The following is a 20,510-nucleotide window of genomic DNA, read 5'->3' as shown; positions in this document are numbered from 1 at the left end:
TCTGATGAAGAGCTGTCTCTCCTCCTGGACCATAAGTACATGAAGGCAGCAAACTGTTCTGTTCACCCCCACATTCCCAGCACACAGCCAAGTCTTTGGCATATGTTAGGGGCTTAATACAGACTAGTTGAGTGGCTGCAAGCAGTTTAGACCTGAGAAGTAGGAGAACAGCATCTCACTTCCTGTTCCTCCCTCTCTGTCTGTGTTCAGGTGAACGCTTGGCCAAGCCGGAGAGAGGCAAAATGAGGGTGCACAAGATCTCCAATGTCAACAAGGCCCTGGACTTCATAGCCAGCAAGGGAGTCAAGCTGGTGTCCATAGGAGCTGAAGGTGAGTAAGCCCTGCCCCTGGCTGCCCCCTGGAGTTGGATTCTCCCCACCCCCCAACTTCCTGGTTCTTTTGGCCTTTTCCAGCCTGACTCCTAGACCCACTCCTTTGTCCCACCCACTTCTAGACGTCCCTGGGGGCATTTGGAAGTGGGGCTCCCAGCACCTCCATCTGGTCGACCCCGTGGATCCTTCATGTAAAAACAGCACTTTCCATCCAATCTCAGCACCTTGGCAACCCCTCCGCTGAATCCTAGCGCTGTGGGATATACCTTTGTGGAATGCCACCCTCCCTCTTCCACAGGCCTGGCTGCGCTGCGCTGTCCCAAGCAGAGAGTTCTGTGGTCTGGGGAGAGTGTGCAGACACTGGCTGGGTGGAGGCAGCCCCCTGCAGGATGGCTGTCTACATGCCTTTAGGAACATTTTTAATAGCATTTCCCTGCAGAGCAGCTTCTTGACTCTTTGCCCTTTACTTAAAAAAAAATTGTTTATACACCTGAAACTAACACAAGATTGTAAATCAACTTTACTTCAATTTAAAAAAATTGTTTAAAGCTCAGTCTAAACCATTATTAGCATGTTCTCTTTTTTCTCATTTTTTTAAATTTTTTTGCATTATGCAGGCCTCTCACTGTTGTGGCCTCTACCGTTGCGGAGCACAGGCTCTGGACGCACAGGCTCAGTGGCCATGGCTCACGGGCCCAGCTGCTCCGCGGCATGTGGGATCTTCCCGGACCGGGGCACGAACCCATGTCCCGTGCATTGGCAGGTGGACTCTCAACCACTGCGCCACCAGGGAAGCCCTATTAGCATGTTCTCAATGGTTAAAAGGAGGTTGCACAATTTCTTGTGTGCACTGTAATGGTTCTGAAGGATTTAGGGAGGGTCGTGAGGTGATTAGAATAAAATACCATAACTAGGCCCCGTCAGGACTGTGTCGCATGGATTCTGCAATGGATTGGGCATCTGCTGTGTGGTGCCAGAGATCAAAAGGTGAGTAAGACACCATCTCCATTCATTCATTCCTTCCTTGTAGATATAACCCTGGCTGTGATTACTGATCACTCGCTCTGCAGCAGGTACTGTGCTGAAGCCCTTTGCACCAGTGATCTCATTTCACCCTCACCAGCCCTATGAGGTGGCTCTAATTATTATCCCCATTTTACAATAGGAAAATACATGCCTGGCGAGATTAACTTGTCCCAAGTCCCATCATCAGCAAGTGGTAAAGCCAGAACTCAAATTCAGGTCTGCGTGACTCCAGAGAAATACCCCAGAGGGTGGCCTTTCCTTGCAGAGGCTGGAGGGTCTTGCTTCAGTAGATCCATAGGAGCTGATCTCTTCTCTGGTTGATGGCTTTAAAGTCCTCCTCTTTTTTTTCTGGAAATTGAGGGATTTGATGTATCAACATCAAACTGAGAAACTTGAGCACAGCGGTTGGCAGACTACAGTCCATGGGGTCCAACCTGGCTGACCTGGGTTTTTGTAAATATTGGAACACGGCCATACCCATTTGTTTACATATTATTGGCTGCTTTCCTGCTACAGGCGGAATTGAATAGTTGCGACAGAGACCATATGGCCTGCAAAGCCGAAAATATTTCCTATCAGGCCCTTTACAGGAAAAGCTTGCTGACCGCTGCCTTACCAGGGACTCAGGCTAGTACTTGAGGCCATCACGGGTGGTGCCTTATGCATCCCATCCCCTCAGCTGTGAGGAAGAGATCACGTCTTCTACATCCTTGTGGCCCCAGCTCCTAGCAGCACGATGCACACAGTCAGTGCTCAGTAAATGTTCAAAGGACTTGTGCGTAGCAGGATACTTCGCTTTGTGAGTGGGAAAATAATCGCTGCCTGTTCAGAAGAAAAGAATAGTTTGTTCTCTTAGGGAGGAATCAAGACTTGGCAGAAAAAGTTTCAACCAAGCAGGTATGGGAAGCCAAAGAAATTGCCACTGAGGTCGTCTGGTGCAAGCTCAGGTGCTCACTGGGACAGGGAAGTAGAGGACGTATGGTGTGGGCTGGGGTGAGCGGTAGGGATGAGTGGGGAGAAGAGGGCAGAACATGTCCTTCTAAGCAGGGCAGCTGCCATGTAGATCTAGCCAGTCGTTGCTATGTGGGAATACTCATCAAGCATTGCTAGATCTTCCAATTTTTCAAAAGAAGCCAGAAATCCAGATTTTTAGAAAGGAAAATTTAACAACTACCTAAAAAGATATATTTGTAAAGACTCTGAATACCAAAGGGGAGGAAGAAAGGAGAAGATGGGCGAGAATAGCACCTGCTGAGTTCCAGATCTGTGGCTGACTAGACAGGATACTTTAACAGGCTTGTCATGTCACCAGCCGCATTTTACAGTCAAGGAAACTGAGGCTCGAAGAAGTTGATGGAATGGAAGTGTGTAGTACAGGCTCTGGGCCGGACTGCTTCCATATGGTGGAGCCCAGTAAACCCCGGGGGTTTGGGCTCTGGAGCTGAGGTCTGAAGCTCTCTCATCACCCCAAGGCTTTGCTGCCTCCTCTGCAGGGGCCCAGGACAGAAATTTCATGTCTGATTTTCCTCAGCTCTGAAGTGGCAGGTCAAGCTGGCTGTGTTGTCTCAACAGAGGGGTAAGGAGCAAAGACTGACATGGGTGTAAACGCTCACGACCCCCCTCTAATCTCTGGGGAGTCACCTAACCTAGCTGGCCAGAGTTTTCTAGCTCCTTTGGCACAAGCCTTGCTTCTCAAAAGATTTCTAAAGCCTCCTTAAAATGAGACATTCCCTACCTTCTTGCTGCCTTTAGGCCAAGGCTTCCCTCTTTGAGATCCTCGCTCCCGTTTCAAGCTGAAATAATAACCTATACAGGAAAAGAATCTGAAAGAGAATGAATATATGTATATGTATAACTGAATCACTTTGGGGTACACCTGAAACTAACACAACATTGCAAATCAACTATACTCCAATCAATTTAAAAAAAGAAAACAAAAAAAGCTGAGCACCAAGATCATGCCAGGACGGCCACTCTTGTGAGCCAGGAAACTGGATGAGGCCCTGAATGGGTTTTGTTTATTTTAATGAAGTGAAGTTTACTGCTGTAGACTATAAAAGGCAGTGGAATGGATCACCTGGAAGGAGCCCTCTTGGGGTTGGGGTGGGGGAGACGTTGCCAGTTGTCCTGGCTGGGGTGCCCTGGGGACCAGGCCCAGCCCAGGTGAAAGGCCCCAGATCTTTGAAGGGTTATCACGTGGGGCAAGGTCTTGACTCTGGCTGACTCTGACGTGCAGAACCAGGCCCGGAAGGGAGACCCTGTGGGCAGGCTGACTGTGGATAACATACAGAACCTTAGGGGATGCAGTGGGTGCCCTGGGAAAGGCACGGGTTCCCTGCCCCCAGAGATGGAGGCCAGAGGCAAGAAGCATCCACACCGCGGCAGGGGTTAGAATAGATCCTTAGGATTTCTTGTGTGATACTTGATTCTAGAATGTCTAGACTTGACCTGGGTGAGTGGTGGGATTTAACCAGATGAGAGCACCTGAGAAGGATTTTTTCTTTTACAATCTTGAGGCAGGGAAAGCTTGATGGCTTTGGGTGCTAGAGCCTGGGTGTGGGCTCGATGATTTAGCATCTGTCCTTAGGATGGAGGGGGCGGCGGGTACAGTAGCTAAACCCAATGGTCTTGGGAGGTGGTGACCCCCAGGGTTCTAGTTTCTATCACGTGGAGTTCCTTCGGCATCATTCATTCCACCATCTGAGTACTGCCCAGATGACTGCCTCCCTGGACTGGGGCCAGGGGACAGGCAGGTTCTGAGTAAAAGCAGGATGTGAACAGCTTCACAGGTAGCTGTGGTCTAGGAATGGCTTCTTCCCACATCCACAGCGACACTGTGTTTTTGGTTTGGTTTGGTTTTTTAAAGATTTTTTTGATGTGGGCCATTTTTAAAGTCCTTATTGAATTTGTTACGATATTGCTTCTGTTTTATGTTTTGTTTTTTTGGCCACGAGCCATGTGGGATCTTAGCTCCCCAACCAGAGAGCGAACCCACACCCTCTGCATTGGAAGGCGAAGTCTTAACCACTGGACTGCCAGGGAAGTCCCAGACATTGTTAATCTAGCATCATGGTTTCTCCCCCAGGGGCCCGGTTGTGGCCTTGGAACCCTTCTTTTGGACCCAGCATTTCAGGCCATATAGATGCCTGTGAGATGGGCAGCCTTACTCCAAACACAGAGATGCCTGGGGAAAGGATCTACTGTTCTCGGGACCAGGACAGGAGAGCCCTCTGGGGAGGGTTACACTCTGAGGGTGTGTGGGGAATCAGGTGGGCACTGGGGATGGGTGGTACATGGGCTGTTAACTGTACACACACCACTCTCTTTGCCTGTCCTGGGCCCCTCTGTTTTCTGGAGTGAAACTGCTTCTTTGGTAGGAGTTAGAGTTCAGTAAGCAACACCCCCAGGGCTTGGGTGTTTCTGTGGAAGGAGCAGAGACGTAAATAGGCAAGACCCAGAGAAGAAGCTGCCTTGTCTTCCTTGGTGCTGGGAGGACACTGAGCTCAAGGCCAGCAGGAGGCTGGGATATTTTGATCTTCACAAATGGGGCAGCTGTGTGGGGGGGACACTGGCCCCAAGTCATTAAAAACTTGTGAACATAATTTTTAATTATGTTCTAATTGTCTATTTGGTGAGCACAGCTGTGCTCTGTTCCAGACCTGGGTCCGGTCCTGGAGGAGCCTGAGTGCTCTTATGTTCTATGCCCGCTCGCCTGCCTGTGATTAGTGTCCTCCAGTGTCCTATTCATTCATTCATTCATTTGTTCATTCATTCAACAGATGTTGATGGAGGGCCTTTTCTGTGTCAGGGACAATGCTGGGCTCTCAAGCAGTGATGCAAAACAAGAAATCTTTACCCTCAGGGAGCTTACGTTCTAGAAGAGGGAGAAAGAAAATATATAAGTCAGTTGTAGAAAAGTAAAGTGGGAGGTCCAGGAAGGGCTCAGTGAGAAGATGAAGGGTGAGTGGAAACAGGAGGGAGGTGGGGGGTATCCCAGGACGGGGGAGAGCTGCGGGGAGGCCGTGTGACTGGAGGGGTAGAGGGAGGAGGGGTCCCAGAGGCCCCACCAGCCACTGCCTTTGGCTCCGAGTGGAGGTTTTGAGCCGAGGGGTGACAAGTCTGGGGATTTGCTCAGTCATGCCTTGTACTTTGCACCTTCACAGGGTTTCCAGTGTGTGGTCATGATAAATACCCTGGCAGCAAGCGCCTTCACACAGCAACCTTACTCTGTATTTCACTCCACTGGCTGGGGCTAGAGAGAGAATTTTTCTCTCAATAAATTGAGCAACTTCAAGATGCTTGCTCCCTATTGCCACATTATTTCCCAGAAAGGTGTTTTCTGTTTTTTTGTTTTTTTAAAAACTTTTAGCCACAGTATGGTAGCCTTATTACCATCCTGGTGTGTGTTCGCTTGTTTTTCAACTTTGCTAATTTAGTAGCTGGGAGATGGTATCTTATATCTTTAATTCCAAGTGAGATTGACATTCTTACAAATTGGTTATTTGTATTTCGTGTTTTGTGAAGTGTATTCATGTCTTTTGCCTACTTATGTATTATGAATTTAGACTTTTCTCTTATCAATTTATATAAACACTTTGAACGTTACAGATGCAAAACCATTGGGAGTCACAAATGAAAGGGCATTTAAAAAATATCAGACTTGTAGGAACTGGTTCTTTTTTTTTTAAATTAATTTTCATTGGAGTATAGTTGCTTTACAAGGAACTGATTCTCGACTGCTTAACTGACTCCACTCCCGCTCCCCGCAAGCCTGCAGCCGGCTGCTTTAGTTATTAAGGAGGATGGTCGTATGCGGCTACATCTCTCTGTCTCTCTAACCCAGGTTCTCCAACGTGGATCATTGTCCTGCGGATGCCTAGGGTTCTGGGAAGGGCATTCAAACCCCCTTCTTTACAGGAAGAGTCACATCCTGTCCCATGTCCAAAGTGGACACTGTGCTTCCTTTACTCAGCACCCTGATGCAGGCTCAGCAGAGTTACCCACTGTCCCCACCAGAAGCTGCTGTGGCCAGGCATCACTGCTCAGTGCCTTTACCTTGCATGCAATTTTGCCCTCCCTTTTGAGGAAGGGGATGAGATCTTAATTTCCTTAGTGGAATCCACTCTTGTTTAAGGGGTTTGTTTTGTGGGCAGCAAACCCAAGTGGATGTGGGCTCAGGGAATTAGGAGTCCCTGGAAGTTGCCCCTTCTTATGGTTTTGTTGGGTCTCCCCTAAAGCTAGTGTTGCAAGTAGGAAAAAATGAGATATTCTTTGGATGCCTGAGTCTTAACTGAGAGTACCTCACCATGGGGCCAGGTTACCATCTCCTGGCCCGGAAGCAGGTGAGGGTAAGGAGTCTGTATTTGATTGTTACCCTTCTCAACCCCCAAGACTATAAATAACTCCATGTCTTAGGCTCCTTAAAGACAGGGCTTATTTATCTTTGTATTCCCTGCCTTTGAGTCTGGTACAGAAAAAAAAAAATTACTTCATAGAATTTATAACATTTTTTAAAAAGTCTAGAAAGTGCTGCTTAGACTGAATTTAGTGGGGTATCTCTTTTTTTTTTAAAGATAGATTTTATTCATTAAAAATTTTTTTATTTATTTTTAGCTGCGTTGGGTCTTCGTTGCTGTGAGCGGGCTATCTCTAGCTGCAGCGAGCGGGGGCTACTCTTCGTTGCGGTGTGTGGCCTTCTCATTGCGGTGGCTTCTCTTGTTGCGGAGCACGGGCTCTAGGCACGCGGGCTTCAGTAGTTGTGGCTCGCGGGCTCTAGAGCGCAGGCTCAGTAGTTGTGGTGCACGGGCTTAGTTGCTCCACGGCATGTGGGATCTTCCCAGACCAGGGCTCGAACCCGCGTCCCTTGCATTGGCAGGTGGATTCTTAACCACTGTGCCACCAGGGAAACCCATAGTGGGGTACCTCTTAATTGTGATCTTGAAGCTGTTGTTTGTTTTTTATTAAAAAATACCCAGCTGGGCTTCCCTGGTGGCGCAGTGGTTGAGAGTCCGCCTGCCGATGCAGGGGACACGGGCTCGTGCCCCGGTCCGGGAAGATCCCACATGCTGCGGAGCAGCTGGGCCCGTGAGCCATGGCCGCTGAGCCTGCGCGTCCGGAGCCTGTGCTCCGCAACGGGAGAGGCTGCAGCAGTGAGAGGCCCGCGTACCGCAAAAAAAAAAAAAAAAAAAATACCCAGCTAGTGGCATCATGAACTTGATTTGTGAGTTAGTGGATCCTTTCAGTGGCAGTTTATAAACCTTTGTCAGGTTGGTTAATGTTGCCTGAACTGGCTTTCCAGCTGTGGATGCCTGTTTTGAGAGCTGTGCTTGCCCAGAGGTCCTCAGCTCACAGAGGTGCCAGGACATTTGTGATGGTATAGAAATTCTCTCCTTCTTCTCTGTTAGGCTGGTGGGCACCACTCAGGGTTTAAGACACCCCCTTCTCTGTTGCCTTTCCTGTTGTACCCAGTCGAATTGACCACTCTCCTGGTGCTCCCAAGACACCCCCAAGTAGACTTCCTTCCTGACACCTGTGACGTGTAATTGCACTAATTTTTAGACTTCCCTCTAGAAGTGGAGTGTGTAGTCATTGACTTCCTAAGTGGCACATGGAGTGACATGGGCACTCAGGGAGTGTGAACTCTGTCCCTGCTGAGACCCTTCTTAATGTGTCCTACTGCTGTTTCTGTAGAAATCGTGGATGGGAACGTGAAAATGACCCTGGGCATGATCTGGACCATCATCCTCCGCTTTGCCATCCAGGACATCTCCGTGGAAGGTAGGTCTTCTGCCCTGTTCCATGCCATCCCCAGGCTTCCACCTCTCCCGTGCCTTCACCATCACGTCTTCCTCCCTGATCCCCAGGGCAACAGGGCCTTGATCACGGGCCACATCCTGGGCCGCTTATCCATCGCTGGCATCTGTGCTCTCTCCTAGTCTACAGGGAAGTAAGAACTGTTTGGAGTGCTGGTCCCCATAGATGTGTTGGCCCCAGGGAAACCCCTCACTTTGAGAAGGCCCAAGGTTGCTGTGGGGAAGTGTATTGGAAACACCCCACCTGGCTCTTGGGTTGTTAAATCTGAAAGGGTAGGGGAATAGCAGTCAGGAGGGAGTGACAGGAGGGTGAGCCGACACCAGGTCCTCCACTTTGCTCCCATAGCACCCTCTGGTGGCCACCTTTTAGATCTGCAAGGGGCCACCATGGTCTGGGGCAGTGAATCTCTCTAAACTTTTTTTTTTTTTTTTTTTGCGATACGCGGGCTTCTCCCGTTGCGAAGCACAGGCTCCGGTCGCGCAGGCTCAGCGGCCATGGCTCACGGGCCCAGCTGCTCCACGGCATGTGGGATCTTCCCGGACTGGGGCACGAACCCGTGTCCCCTGCATTGGCAGGCGGACTCTCAACCACTGCGCCACCAGGGAAGCCTCTCTCTAAACTTTTGATTTCACACTCCAGCAGTTTTTGAGCTTTATGTCTGATACGTGTGTATTTATTTTGCACTAAATTATATGCATGTACTTCTATGCATATTACAAAACACACCAAACCAAATTTTTAAAAGATGAGGTGGAGATATTTTAAAAATATTTTTTATTCATTTTAATGGCCTAGAAATCAAATCTTGAAAAGATTTTTGTTCAGAATAATTTTTAATGAGAACAATGTGGATTAAATTGCTTTGTTATGGAAATCTTGGTTTGACGCTTGGTGATACAGCAATGTGAAATTCTAAGTTTGGTTTATAGATACCTGGTATTTAGGGCTGAAGTGGTTAAAAAGATACCCACAGTAGTCACTTAGGTCATGGTGCTTGTTAGTGATAATAGATATAAATCTGATTTTCAAATAGCTTTCTTGATGAGTTTATTCTTTTGGGTTAGACATCTTGTCAGTTCTGATTAAATCGTTGTTTTTTCATCTTGTAATGTGACTGACAAAGAGCTTGAACTAAAAGCAGAAGCGTTAGCTTTGCTGATTTTTTAGTCGTTTTCTTGTGCTTGAATTATTATATTATCTTTGCAGGAATTGTTTAACATCATTTTAAAGTCCATTTTGTGAATCGAAAGTAAATGAGATCATCCACAAACCCACTTTACTGAGTACTATAACCTGCAGTTCACAGCCTTGAACACATGGGGGCGGTGCGGTTTGCAGCCATTCTGGGCTGGGAGCTTCTGGGGTCCTCTCAGATACCTGCCCTATCTTACTGACACATGTCTGCTTTACACACAGCAACAGTGTCGATCCATGCATTAAATATAAGGAAACCATTTTTTTTTTAGATGAACACTAAATGCAACCGGAAGTCCTAATGCTTTCTTCCCACACGGCTGTGTGCCCTCCACAGGGTACATGGGGCCCCTATCTGAAGATTCCTGGATTTCAGATTTCACAGACCAATCAAACCTTCCTCCCCAAAGTGGCCACCTGACATAAGTTGTTTTGTATTGTTGCCATTTCTTTGCATAAAAGGGAGTGAAGGGGAGATATTCTGAAAGTTTGAAAAGCCATTTTCTCAGTATTTAAATGTGTAAGGTGGCCAGTTATGAAACGCTTCCTAGCTCACTTCTATGTTTCTCAAATAAGTTCTCAAGCTTTGTCAAGGAAATAGATTTGGTAGCCTGGTAGCAGCAGGGTTGAAATCTAGGGGTCTTTGTGTGGACCCCCTGTGTGAAAGAGCATAGACCCTGTGGTCACGGTGGGACCTCCATGAGCCCACGCCCCTCCCTCCACCAAGCCAGCCACTGACCTCTCTGCCTGTCATCCCCTTCCCCACAGAGACTTCAGCGAAGGAAGGGCTGCTCTTGTGGTGTCAGAGAAAGACAGCCCCTTACAAAAACGTCAACATCCAGAACTTCCACATAAGGTGAGTGGCTGGGGTCTGAGGGACCCTTGCAGCACCTGGGCTGCTTCCCCCAAAGACCCCAGGGCACACTTGGCTGGGTCAGTCTTAGCTCTAGAACAGAACAAAGACACTTGGGTAAGAAGTCGCTTTTCTGGGAAGGGAGTGTCACCCTTTGATGCCCCCTTCCTCCTGGAGAGGAGCCCTCTCCCTCCTAGCTACAGCCTGATACACCTTTGGTTGATGCCCTTGGAGCCCCCCAAGGAGAGTGTCTGGGAAGTTCTAGCCTGGGGCTCTGGAACAGAGCAGACGAGGGCCCTGGACCTTGGGGGCGGGGAGGGTTGGATGTGGCAGGTGTGTCTCAACTTACCAAGCCCCACAGTGTCATACCCCAGTGCCTGGGATCGTGGCAGGAAGAAAGTATCTTCTCCCAGCTCCTGCTCCGAAGGGTTATGTACTCATCTCTGGAAAAAAGGAGACCCCTGCTTAGTGCTTTACCCCTACTGCTTAGCCCGACTCACCAGTTTGCCCCCCCTTCTCTCCCCTGGGCAGCTGGAAGGATGGCCTCGGCTTCTGTGCCTTGATCCACCGACACCGGCCTGAGCTGATAGACTACGGGAAGCTGCGGAAGGTTTGTGTGCTCACCTGACCCTCCTGCCCCCCTCCCCCAGCAGCTCCTACCGACTGGTCCCCCTTGTTTGGGTGGGAGATGGGCAGGACTGGGCCCCCTCTTCTGAGAGCCCATGGCCCAGTGTGAAGGGGTGTCAGTCTCCTTAGACTAGCTAAGGAGACAACCCTTCCAGAAGTAAGAGAAAAACACCTCCTCTATCAGGGCTGCTTGAGTATGCATGTGCATGACACATAGGTACTTGCTGACATGCCCAACCTGCCAGGAAAAATATCAAAACCACCAAAGCAATTTTGTTAGGATGATGGGATACTAAGTGGCCTTTTCCCCTTCTGTTTTTCTGGGTTGTGCAAGGTGCATATATTACTTTCATAATTTAAGATATTGCAGGGGCTTCCCTGGTGGCGCAGTGGTTGAGAGTCCGCCTGCCGATGCAGGGGACACGGGTTTGTGCCCCGGGCCGGGAAGATCCCATATGCCGCGGAGCGGCTGGGCCTGTGAGCCATGGCCGCTGAGCCTGCGCGTCCGGAGCCTGTGCTCCGCAACGGGAGAGGCCACAACAGTGAGAGGCCCGCGTACCGCAAAAAAAAAAAAAAAAAAAAAAAAAAAAGATATTGCATATTTTTAGAGACATCTATCCCAGCCTTGTCTGAGACTTGCTCTACAGTCCTGGGCAGGTTCGTGCCATAGATTTGCTTTCCCTCATTGCTGAAGTTTGGCTGGGGATTTTATTGCTGCTTGATTCATTTATGCTTTTGGTGTGAAGTTGCTAAGGGGTTTTCTGAGCAACAAGATGTTGAGGAACAGACCGGGAGGTGGGAGTTGTGTGTCTATCCTCGTGGTGGTTCTTAGTGTCCAGGATAGTTAAAGATACTGGCCTGACCTGGGAGAGGTCTGTCCGGGACACCCTGACTGTACTCAGCATCCTCCCTCTCAGCCCATCCCAGCACCGAGAGGCCCTGTGGTGCAGACATCCTGGGAGAGGCCACCTGTGGAGCCCTCCCCATGCCCCCGGTATATGGTCTGGAGCTCGGGTTGGGATGTCACCTGTTGGTGCTTGAATCTCTTGGCAAAGGGCTTCTAGGAATGACCGTTCTGGTATTTGTCTCCTTGACCTTGATACTTGGAGAGCTCAGTGTTCAGTGAAGTCCCCCACCTTGCCTCTGCACCCAGTGGCCAAGCAAGGCTTGATGTTGCTGGTGCAGCAGCAGCTCTGTGGCATCAGAACCTCCGTTTTGGGGTGTGTGTGGTGGAGTGAACCGCCAGAAAGGATTTGTGAGGGAGGAAAGGAGTAGTTTCCTATTCCCTCCAGAAACCCCAAGCTGGGCCTGAAACTTGAGGCTGGGCCTCTGCCCACCTGGAAGAGCCTACCTGCCGAAGGAGAGAGCCCGCTGCCTGGCCCTGTGCATGGCAGTGTCCAGGTGTATGTGGACGAGGGTCCAGCTAACCTCTTGGGGGATGGGGGGGCGTCCCAGCCCTCTAACTCAGCCACTTTGCAAAGAGAAAAAAAATCGATTTGAGAACCCCCCTGACCCACCTGAAAGCTGTGTGGCCAAACCAGACAGGGGCCAAGGTGGGGGAATCCTAGAGGCGGAGACTTTTTTTAAAGGTATCATCATCATGTACCGCCCTAGCGGTCAGCCGATGCCCTGTGGTGACAGGTGTGCATGTGCCTGTGTCCTTGCTTGGGGGGCCGGGGTGGGCAGCAGCCAGTCAGTGCACAGCTGTTCCCCACCCCCGTATAAAGTGGGGTCCGTGCTGACTGTGGCTTTTCAGTCTTGGCCCCCGCCCCGCCCCCCCGACTCCAGGAGCCTCAGTCGTTCGGGAGGTGAGAGTCCAGGGGCCTTTGTCTCATTCCCGGCCAGCCTCTCCCCACCCTCTGTCCCTCTCTCTGTCTTTTCATTTCTCCCTGTCTCTCTGTGTCTGTCTCCCCTTCTCTTTAATTCAGTAGCAACAGTACAATCCAGCCCAAATCCTAGCACAGACCTGTTCCCACTGAACCGTGGATTCTTTCCAGAAAGCACAGAGGTTGCCAGAGCCTCTGGTGCTTGGGAACAGGGGAGAGCCAAGGGCTCTGACCGGGAAGCACTTCCTTCCGGCACCCGCTCTAGGTGGGCGTGGGGTCCTGGCGGTCCCTGGGAATCGAGGGGGGCAGGTGGGTGTGCACCCGGGGCCTGAGGATGGCCGAGGGCCTGGACGGAAATGACTGTTGCTGCTTGACGGTGGTTTTTTATTATTCTGGAAGCTGTCAGAGACTTTCCCAGAAGGACTCCACCTTCTCTATTTTGAGCAGTTTCTTCCTGAAAGCGTCCCAGATGAATGGATTTATCCTTTTGTACCCTGTGATTCTCACCTTAGCAAATGTGGAAGCTGGGTGGTAGGCTGACAAAGCCGGTTTGCTTTAGGTTAGTCTGGGAACCACGAATCGAGTGGGAGGTCCAGCAAGGAACTCCCCCGACTAAGTTATGGGTTTTTTTTTCCACATTAAAATTTTTTTTTAATTTGGTAAAATATACATAATTTTTTTTAAATTTTTTAATTAGCTTCTGCTTTATAACAAAGTGAATCAGTCATACATATACATCTGTTCCCACATCCCTTCCCTCCTGCGTCTCCCTCCCTCCCACCCTAATATACATAATTTTTAAAGTACCACTTTAACCATTTTGAAGTGCGCAGTTCAGTGGCATTCAGTACATTCACACTGGCGTGCACCCATCACCACCACCCAACTCCAGAACTCTTCATCTTGCAAAACTAAAATTCTGAACCCTTTAAACCGTCATTCTCCACTCCCCCTTACTCCAGTCCCTGGCACTCTACTTTCTGTATCTGAATTTGACCACTCTTGTAGGTACCTATATAAGTGGCATCATGTAATATGTATCCCTTTGAGTCTGGCTTATTTCACTTAGCATAATGTTTTCCAGGTTGTCTATGTTGTCATATGCCCGTCTCAGGATCTCTTCTCTTTTCTTTTTTTTTAATTAATTAATTTATTTATTTATTTTTGGCTGTGTTGGGTCTTCGTTTCTGTGCAAGGGCTTTCTCTAGTTGCAGCGAGCCGGGGCCACTCTTCATCGCGGTGCGTGGGCCTCTCACTGTCGCGGCCTCTCCTGTTGCGGAGCACAGGCTCCAGACGCACAGGCTCAGTAGTTGTGGCTCACGGGCCCAGTCGCTCTGCAGCATGTGGGATCTTCCCAGACCAGGGCTCGAACCCGTGTCCCCTGCATTGGCAGGCAGATCCTCAACCACTGCGCCACCAGGGAAGCCCCTCTTTTCTTTCTACGTCAGAATAATATTCCATATCTATTTATCTGTCAGTGGATGTTTGAGTTATTTCCACCTTTTGGCTATTGTGTATAATGCTGCTATGAATGTGGGTGTACAAATTATTTGAGTCCCTGCTTTCAATTCTTTGGGGTATAGACCCAGAAGTGGAATTGCTGAGTCATACAGTAGTTCTTTGTTTAACTTTTTGAGGAACCTCCATACTGTTTTCCACAGCAGCTGCACCAGTTTACAGTTCCACCAACAGTGCACAAGGGTTCCGATTACTCCACCTCCTCACCAATCCCCAATAAGTTTTCTTGAGAAGATAGCAGAGCCAGAATATAGTCAGAAGACTGTAGCTGTTTGAAGGAGCCCCAAATTTCATGGAATATGAGCGCCAAAGGGGCTTGAGAGCTCCTGGGCCAACTCTTGAGTAATAGGCGGGGAGACTGAGGTTAGGTTACTTACCAGTCAAGCTGGCTGGTGGCGGAGCTGAAACCAGAAGCCAAGACCGCTGGCTCCCAGGCCAGTGCCTGGTCTCAGCTTGCATTTCTTTCTTTCTTTCTTTTTTAATTGTATTTATTTTTGGCTGCATTGGATCTTCATTGCTGAGCACAGGCTTTCTCTAGTTGAGGCAAGCGGGGGCTACTCTTTGTTGCGGTGCGTGGGCATCTCACTGTGGTGGCTTCTCTTGCTCTGGAGCACGGGCTCTAGGCACGCGGCCTTCAGTAGTTGCAGCACTCAGGCTCAGCAGTTGTGGCTCGCGGGCTCTAGAGCGCAGGCTCAGTAGTTGTGGCACACGGGCTTCGTTGCTCCGCGACATGTGGCAGTCCCCCCGCCCCCAGTCTTGGTGATCATCGAGATGGGGGTAGCCAGAGACTTCTTGTGCCTCTCACCCGCCTTCTTCTTCTTCTCCCCCTAGGATGACCCACTTACAAACCTGAACACGGCCTTCGATGTGGCGGAGAAATACCTGGACATCCCCAAGATGTTGGATGCAGAAGGTGAAAGGCGCTTTCCTTCTGGGCGCTTTCCTTCTGGGCCTCCGGCTCTTCTCCCGGCTGCGTCCAGCGGCCAGGAAGGGCGGGCCCCGCCCCTGAGGCCAGAAGGGAGAAGGCTTGGTCTTCATTTGGGGAGCCAGGGGGTCAGTTGTCTCTCAGGGATTCCACAGACAGATTCCCTGAGGTTTGGAGGGAGAAGTGGTAGCTGGTGTCGAAAAGGGCTGCCTGAGCACGGTCCTCAGCTTGGCCTTGGAGTCGGGGTGGTGGGTGCAGGGCGGAGTGCAGCGGTCCTTTGTTGTTGTAGGGGAGGGAAAAAAAGTTTATTATCATGTGCATCATGGACACACTTGGGAGCTTGCAGTGATGAGTAACTCAAAGGGGTGATTTGAGTTTGGGGTCTATATACGTACCTGACTTCACAGGGGTAAGGGAGTGGGAGAGAGGGCACTTGTGGAAATACAAATGACTTTTTGGAAAGATGAATGGGCCCTTAGGAGAATAGATGGAAGATAGGATAGTTTGTGACAATGTCTGTCAAGGTGTAAGGCCATTTTCAAACATGCAAAAGCAGGGAGAATAATATAATTAGCTTCCATATACCCACCATCCAGATAGAACAGTTATTGAGATTTTGTCACACTTTCTTTTTTTTCCCCTTTTGTTTTCTTTGTTGAAATATTTTAAAGCAAGTCCCAGACATCACAGCATCTCACTACTACATACTTCAGAATACATACCTTAAAAATAGCAATATTTCCTTACGCAATCATAAAATAATTTTCTCACCAAGCAAACTGACAGTAATTCCTTGATACATCTGCTGCCTGGTTCAGCATCAAATTTCCCCATTATTTCTTTTTAGTTGCTTTGTTTTGATCCAGATCCAAACAGAGTCTGCACGTGGCATTTCGTTGTTCTATTTCTTGTGTCTTTTCTAATCGGTCGCACTTCTCTCTTCCCTCCAACCCCTTTCGTTCCTGGCATTGAACTTGTTGTAGAACCCAGGCCAGCTGTCCCGAGTACCCCTTACTCTGGTTTGCCTGTTTCCTTCCTCGGGTACCATTTCACTCCTTCCTCTACCTCTCGCCTTCCCGTAAGTGGAAGTTGATGCCAGATGGCTGGTTAGATGCAGGCTCAGCGTCTTGGCAAGAAGACTTGGTGGTTCTGAGAGCTGCTTTCCCCATCACATCAGGAAGCGTATCATGTGTTCACCAGCTGGCCTTAACTCCAGATTTTTCTTGACAGACATTGTCGGAACTGCCCGCCCAGATGAGAAAGCCATCATGACTTACGTGTCCAGCTTCTACCACGCCTTCTCTGGAGCCCAGAAGGTACCCGGGGCCCCCTGCTCCTTCCTTGCCCAGCACACCTCATGCCAGACCCCAAGCCATGCGCTCCCGCCCCTCCTCTCCCTGCCTCTCCTTGGCGACAGGGTCCGATGGTCTGTCTCTTCGGTGGCGTCAGCCCCCGGTGCCAACGTGGCATGTCGTTCTTGCTCAACTCCTCTCCCACCCGCCCCTCTGCTTTCTCTCATCTTCCTCTACTGCCTCGGAGAACACTGGGAAAGCGCTCACCTTCTGGGACCCAGATGGCGGGCTTCAGCAGGAAGGACGGCATGGGTGAAATCAGCCAGGATGGTTCTGGAGGCCTGGAAGCGCTGTGGCCCCTCTGTGCCCACCTCTGTTGAAGCTACGGCTTTAACAGAGCAGCAGGCGTCCCTTACGGAGGCACATCTGGGGAGGTGCCTCCTGTCTTCACTGACCTGTTCTACAGAGGTGTCACGAAGCCCCCGCCTTTCTCCCGCTCACAGGCGTGGTTTAGCGAATCTATCCACAGCCCTGTTGGGCCTTGGTGCCTTCTATATCTTGCCTGGGGCCCCCATGCGGGGCCATTCTGCACAACCCCTTGGGGAGACGAAAGGAAAGCGTGGCCGCAGTGAACACATCAAGTGTCCTGACCCAAGTTTGCCCAGGAAGGCCTGAGGTTCAAGTCCAGTTGTGCAGGTTCTGCACTCCACAAAGGCATCATTCACACTGCAGACACTGAAGATTTGAATATTTTCATTAGCAGGCTTAGCTCGGGCGGCAGGCGCCCCTCCCCCAGGTCCCCTCACAGGCAGGACCCCAAAAGCACAACATCCAGGTCGCTATGACCACAGACCACAGGCTTGGCCCTCTCAGCTCTGGGCCTTGGAGCTGCCACATACTCAGGCAAATTTCCCACCCTCTGCATGGAGTCTGAGTGGCCTGTTTTGAAATGCATGATGGGGCGATGCTCCCACCTCCCCGACCCTCTGCCCAGCCTTCCCCAGCCCCCCCCACCCCTTTTCCCCCACCTCTTCCCTCTCTCTCTCCCACCCCAGCCCCTTTTTCCCCACCTCTTCCCTCTCTCTCTCCCACCCCAGCCCCTTTTTCCCCACCACTTCCCTCTCTCTCTCCCACCCCAGCCCCTTTTTCCCCACCTCTTCCCTCTCTCTCCCACCCCAGCCCCTTTCTCCTCCCATCATCTCATTTTCTCTTTCTGTCCATTCCCTCATTGTCTGTCTGTCTTGTGTGCTCTGTCCACCATGGCTGTTTGGGTTTGTTCTGCGCTGCTGCTGCCTACTTTCTTCTCTCAACCTCTTCTCCTTCTCTGTGCAGATGTGTAGGCACGCTAAGGCCGGATGGGAAGGCCATGTGACCTAATGTTTCATGTCACTGCCACGCCTTCTCGGTGCGCAGAAGGTGAGCTCTCCCTCGGCCTCGCCCTCTCTCCCAGCGCCCACTTGCCCATCTCTTCCATCCGCCCTGGATACTCCAGCCGCAGCCCCTTGGAACTGCAGCCCCTGGAATGAAAGGCGGGATTAGAAAAGCCCCTCTCCCCTTACCACAACCCCAGCCCCTTGTAGGAGGGCAAGATGCTCTCTGAGCTTCGGCCAGGACACTTAAAGATGCCTGAGAACGCCAGCCTCTGGATGGCCTGCATCTCTGTCCCTACATGCTGGGCATAATAGGTGCCACAAACGGGAAAGAAGCTTGCGGTCTCAGCGCCTTCCCTGGACTGAGTTGAGAGCCCTTATCCCAAGCAGCACAGTTCTTGGCTCTGCTTCCTGCCTATTGTCTTAAATATCCAGCACCTCCTCACCTCTCTCTCTCCCTCCCTCCATCTGCTTAAGCAAGACTACCCTCTCAAATTACCCAGCAGCCAGGGCAGGGCGAAGTCTTCTGCCTTCCCCCTGGTGTCCAGTCCAGAGGCTCAGAGTCCTGCCTGGTCCTTCCCAACCAGGCCTGCCAGGGACAGTGGTGCAGGTTGCATGCTACCCAAGGGTGCCCTGTGTGCACCATAGACCATGAAGATTTGAATATTTTTTACAAAAATAATCTTGCAAATGGCAGTAAAAATGTCTTCTAACAGAATAAGTATGACAGTTTTGCAATAGAGGTCCGTTAGAGAAGAGGTGCCTTTAAAAAATATATATATATATCTCTCAAAGCATTATGTGGGCTAGCAGCAGCCCCATTCCCTGCCTGGATGGGCACCCAAGACCTTCCTCACTTCCCTTCCAGGCCTCATGGGTACTGCCTGACAGGAAACAGCCCCGCCTGGAGGCTCCCCATCCTGGGTGTCCCAGCATCCCCAGGAGGCCCAGCCCTTTTCAGCCTCTTCTCTGGCCTGCCTCTTGCTTCTTCTTTCTCTTTGTCCCACTTCTGCTGCTGCTCTTTCTTGTCAGCTTCTTCTGGCCCCTCTTACACCCCACCTTTTAGGCAGGATGTGCGCACCATCTATCTACTTGCCTCACTGGGCCTCCAGCCCTGAGAACCACACAGAGTCTTGCCTGCACCCAGGGCTAGGCTGAGCTCTCGGCCGTGGTCTTTCCCCTCTTTCCAGCTCTCCTTCCTCCTCCTCCCCTGCTCCTGCAGGGTTCTCTCCTGGGCTTCATGCCTGTTGACACTGGCCTTCCCTGTCTCTGAAGCCTTCCCTGTGTCCTGGCTGATGATGCTCGGAAGGGAGCGCGTGTGTGTGCGTGCGCGCGCGTGTGCGTGTGCGTGCATGTGTGTGTGTGAAGCAGCCTGCTTTTCTCCCTCCCAAATCTCATACCACCTCCCCCCATGCCCTCTACCCTCTCACTCATCCCTGTTGCAATCATTTCATGCTCCTTTTGTCCATACATGAGGACAAGGTCACCAGCTGGGGGGATGGGGTGTGGGGGGGTGGGGATGGGGGTGTGTTCCTCTCACGTCCTGGGTCAGGAGCCTCACCCAGAGTTGCCCCTCCCATCCCACTTCGAAGGAGTCAGGCAACTGCTTACAGCTCAGCAGGCCGGTGGGAGGGGAATCTTGCCCCTCTCCCGTGGAAGAAAGAGGAGTCTTTCAGACTCATAGGCTCTTCTTGTCTTGACTGTCTCCGTGTCTGGAGCCAATGGGGGAAAGTCTCCTGAAACCCACGCCCAGTGCCCTGCATCCTCTTCACTGTCTTTCTCTTATCAAGCCTTGGGCGGTGGAACTAGAAAGACAGCCGAGTCTCATACATGCGTGCATGCAGGTGTACTCGTGTTTGTGTGCCTGTGTGGATACTGTACTTGTATGGATGCAAGTGTGTGTGATTGACGTTCCTAGTCAGATGAGGACCAACTCCTGTTTGATGTGTTGGTTTTGGTTCTCATTCTTTCTCAGCTTTCCTTTCCCCTCCTCTTCCCCTGGAGGGATTTAGAATGGCTTGTGAGCAACCAGTTTGTGTAGTTTGTTGCTTTAACATTCATGGCCTACTGGGAACTGTTTCTGAGAAACAGCCTTTTAGGGCAGGAACTGGACTTGCTGTAGGGGGTTCTGGATGCTTTTAGGAGTAGATGATGCTGTTTGCAGCCTTCCATTTGTCGCCAGCTGGTTGTGAATCTTCTAAGGGAAAGAAACCCCGTTCCTGCCCTCAAGGGATTCATGGTCCATCTGGGAAAACTCTTAATAAAAGAAGCTCATGATGCCGTGGGGTCTAATCTCTGCTCTGCTGCAGACCTGAGCAGGGGAGGGGCGCTGCAGGGCTGCGGGACATGGAGGCTTTCTTGAGCAGGAGACACTGGAGCTTGAGGGTCTTAAGGGTTGAGTGGTGGGGATCTGCAACTGAAAGGCTCAGGGAAGGTTGAGGAAGGTGGTCACAGCTTGTGCGACGCTTCGTGGTTTGACAGTGCAGCCTCCAGAGGAGAGCATGTCCATCCCACTGCCTGGAGTGAGGACTGGGGGCAAAGCCAGAGTCGGTAGCCGGGGTCAGGGCCGAGTGCCGTGGGGTTGGCTCCCTTCTGTCTGGGGGCCTCACTGGCAGGGACACCAGGGCAGGGAGCTGACTTGGGACATGGAGAAAGACTAGGCAGTGGGAAGCTGTGGGAGGAAGGAAATGGACAATTCTAGCTAGATTTGGGAAATTTTTGACTAAAAAGGTCA

At 50.8% G+C, this 20,510-nt stretch overlaps 1 protein-coding gene across 3 annotated transcripts in view; it reads left to right on the top strand.

Annotated features, from left to right (window-relative positions):
- ACTN1 (actinin alpha 1) overlaps positions 1–20,510 on the top strand; it is a 98,783-nt gene that overhangs the window by 57,715 nt on the left and 20,558 nt on the right. For all 3 annotated transcript variants that reach the window (XM_081229438.1, XM_081229440.1, XM_081229439.1), the window contains exons 3-8: positions 211–330; positions 8,049–8,135; positions 10,134–10,221; positions 10,750–10,828; positions 15,021–15,102; positions 16,345–16,430. In XM_081229438.1, coding sequence (XP_081085564.1) covers positions 211–330; positions 8,049–8,135; positions 10,134–10,221; positions 10,750–10,828; positions 15,021–15,102; positions 16,345–16,430 — 542 coding nt within the window. The remainder of the gene's footprint in view (positions 1–210; positions 331–8,048; positions 8,136–10,133; positions 10,222–10,749; positions 10,829–15,020; positions 15,103–16,344; positions 16,431–20,510) is intronic.

This window comes from Mesoplodon bidens (assembly GCF_964165515.1).
Source record: "Mesoplodon bidens genome assembly, chromosome: 3".
Classification (NCBI taxonomy): Eukaryota; Metazoa; Chordata; class Mammalia; order Artiodactyla; family Ziphiidae; genus Mesoplodon; species Mesoplodon bidens.
Note: the sequence above shows the minus strand (reverse complement) of the source record. Positions and strands in the feature narration are given on the sequence as shown.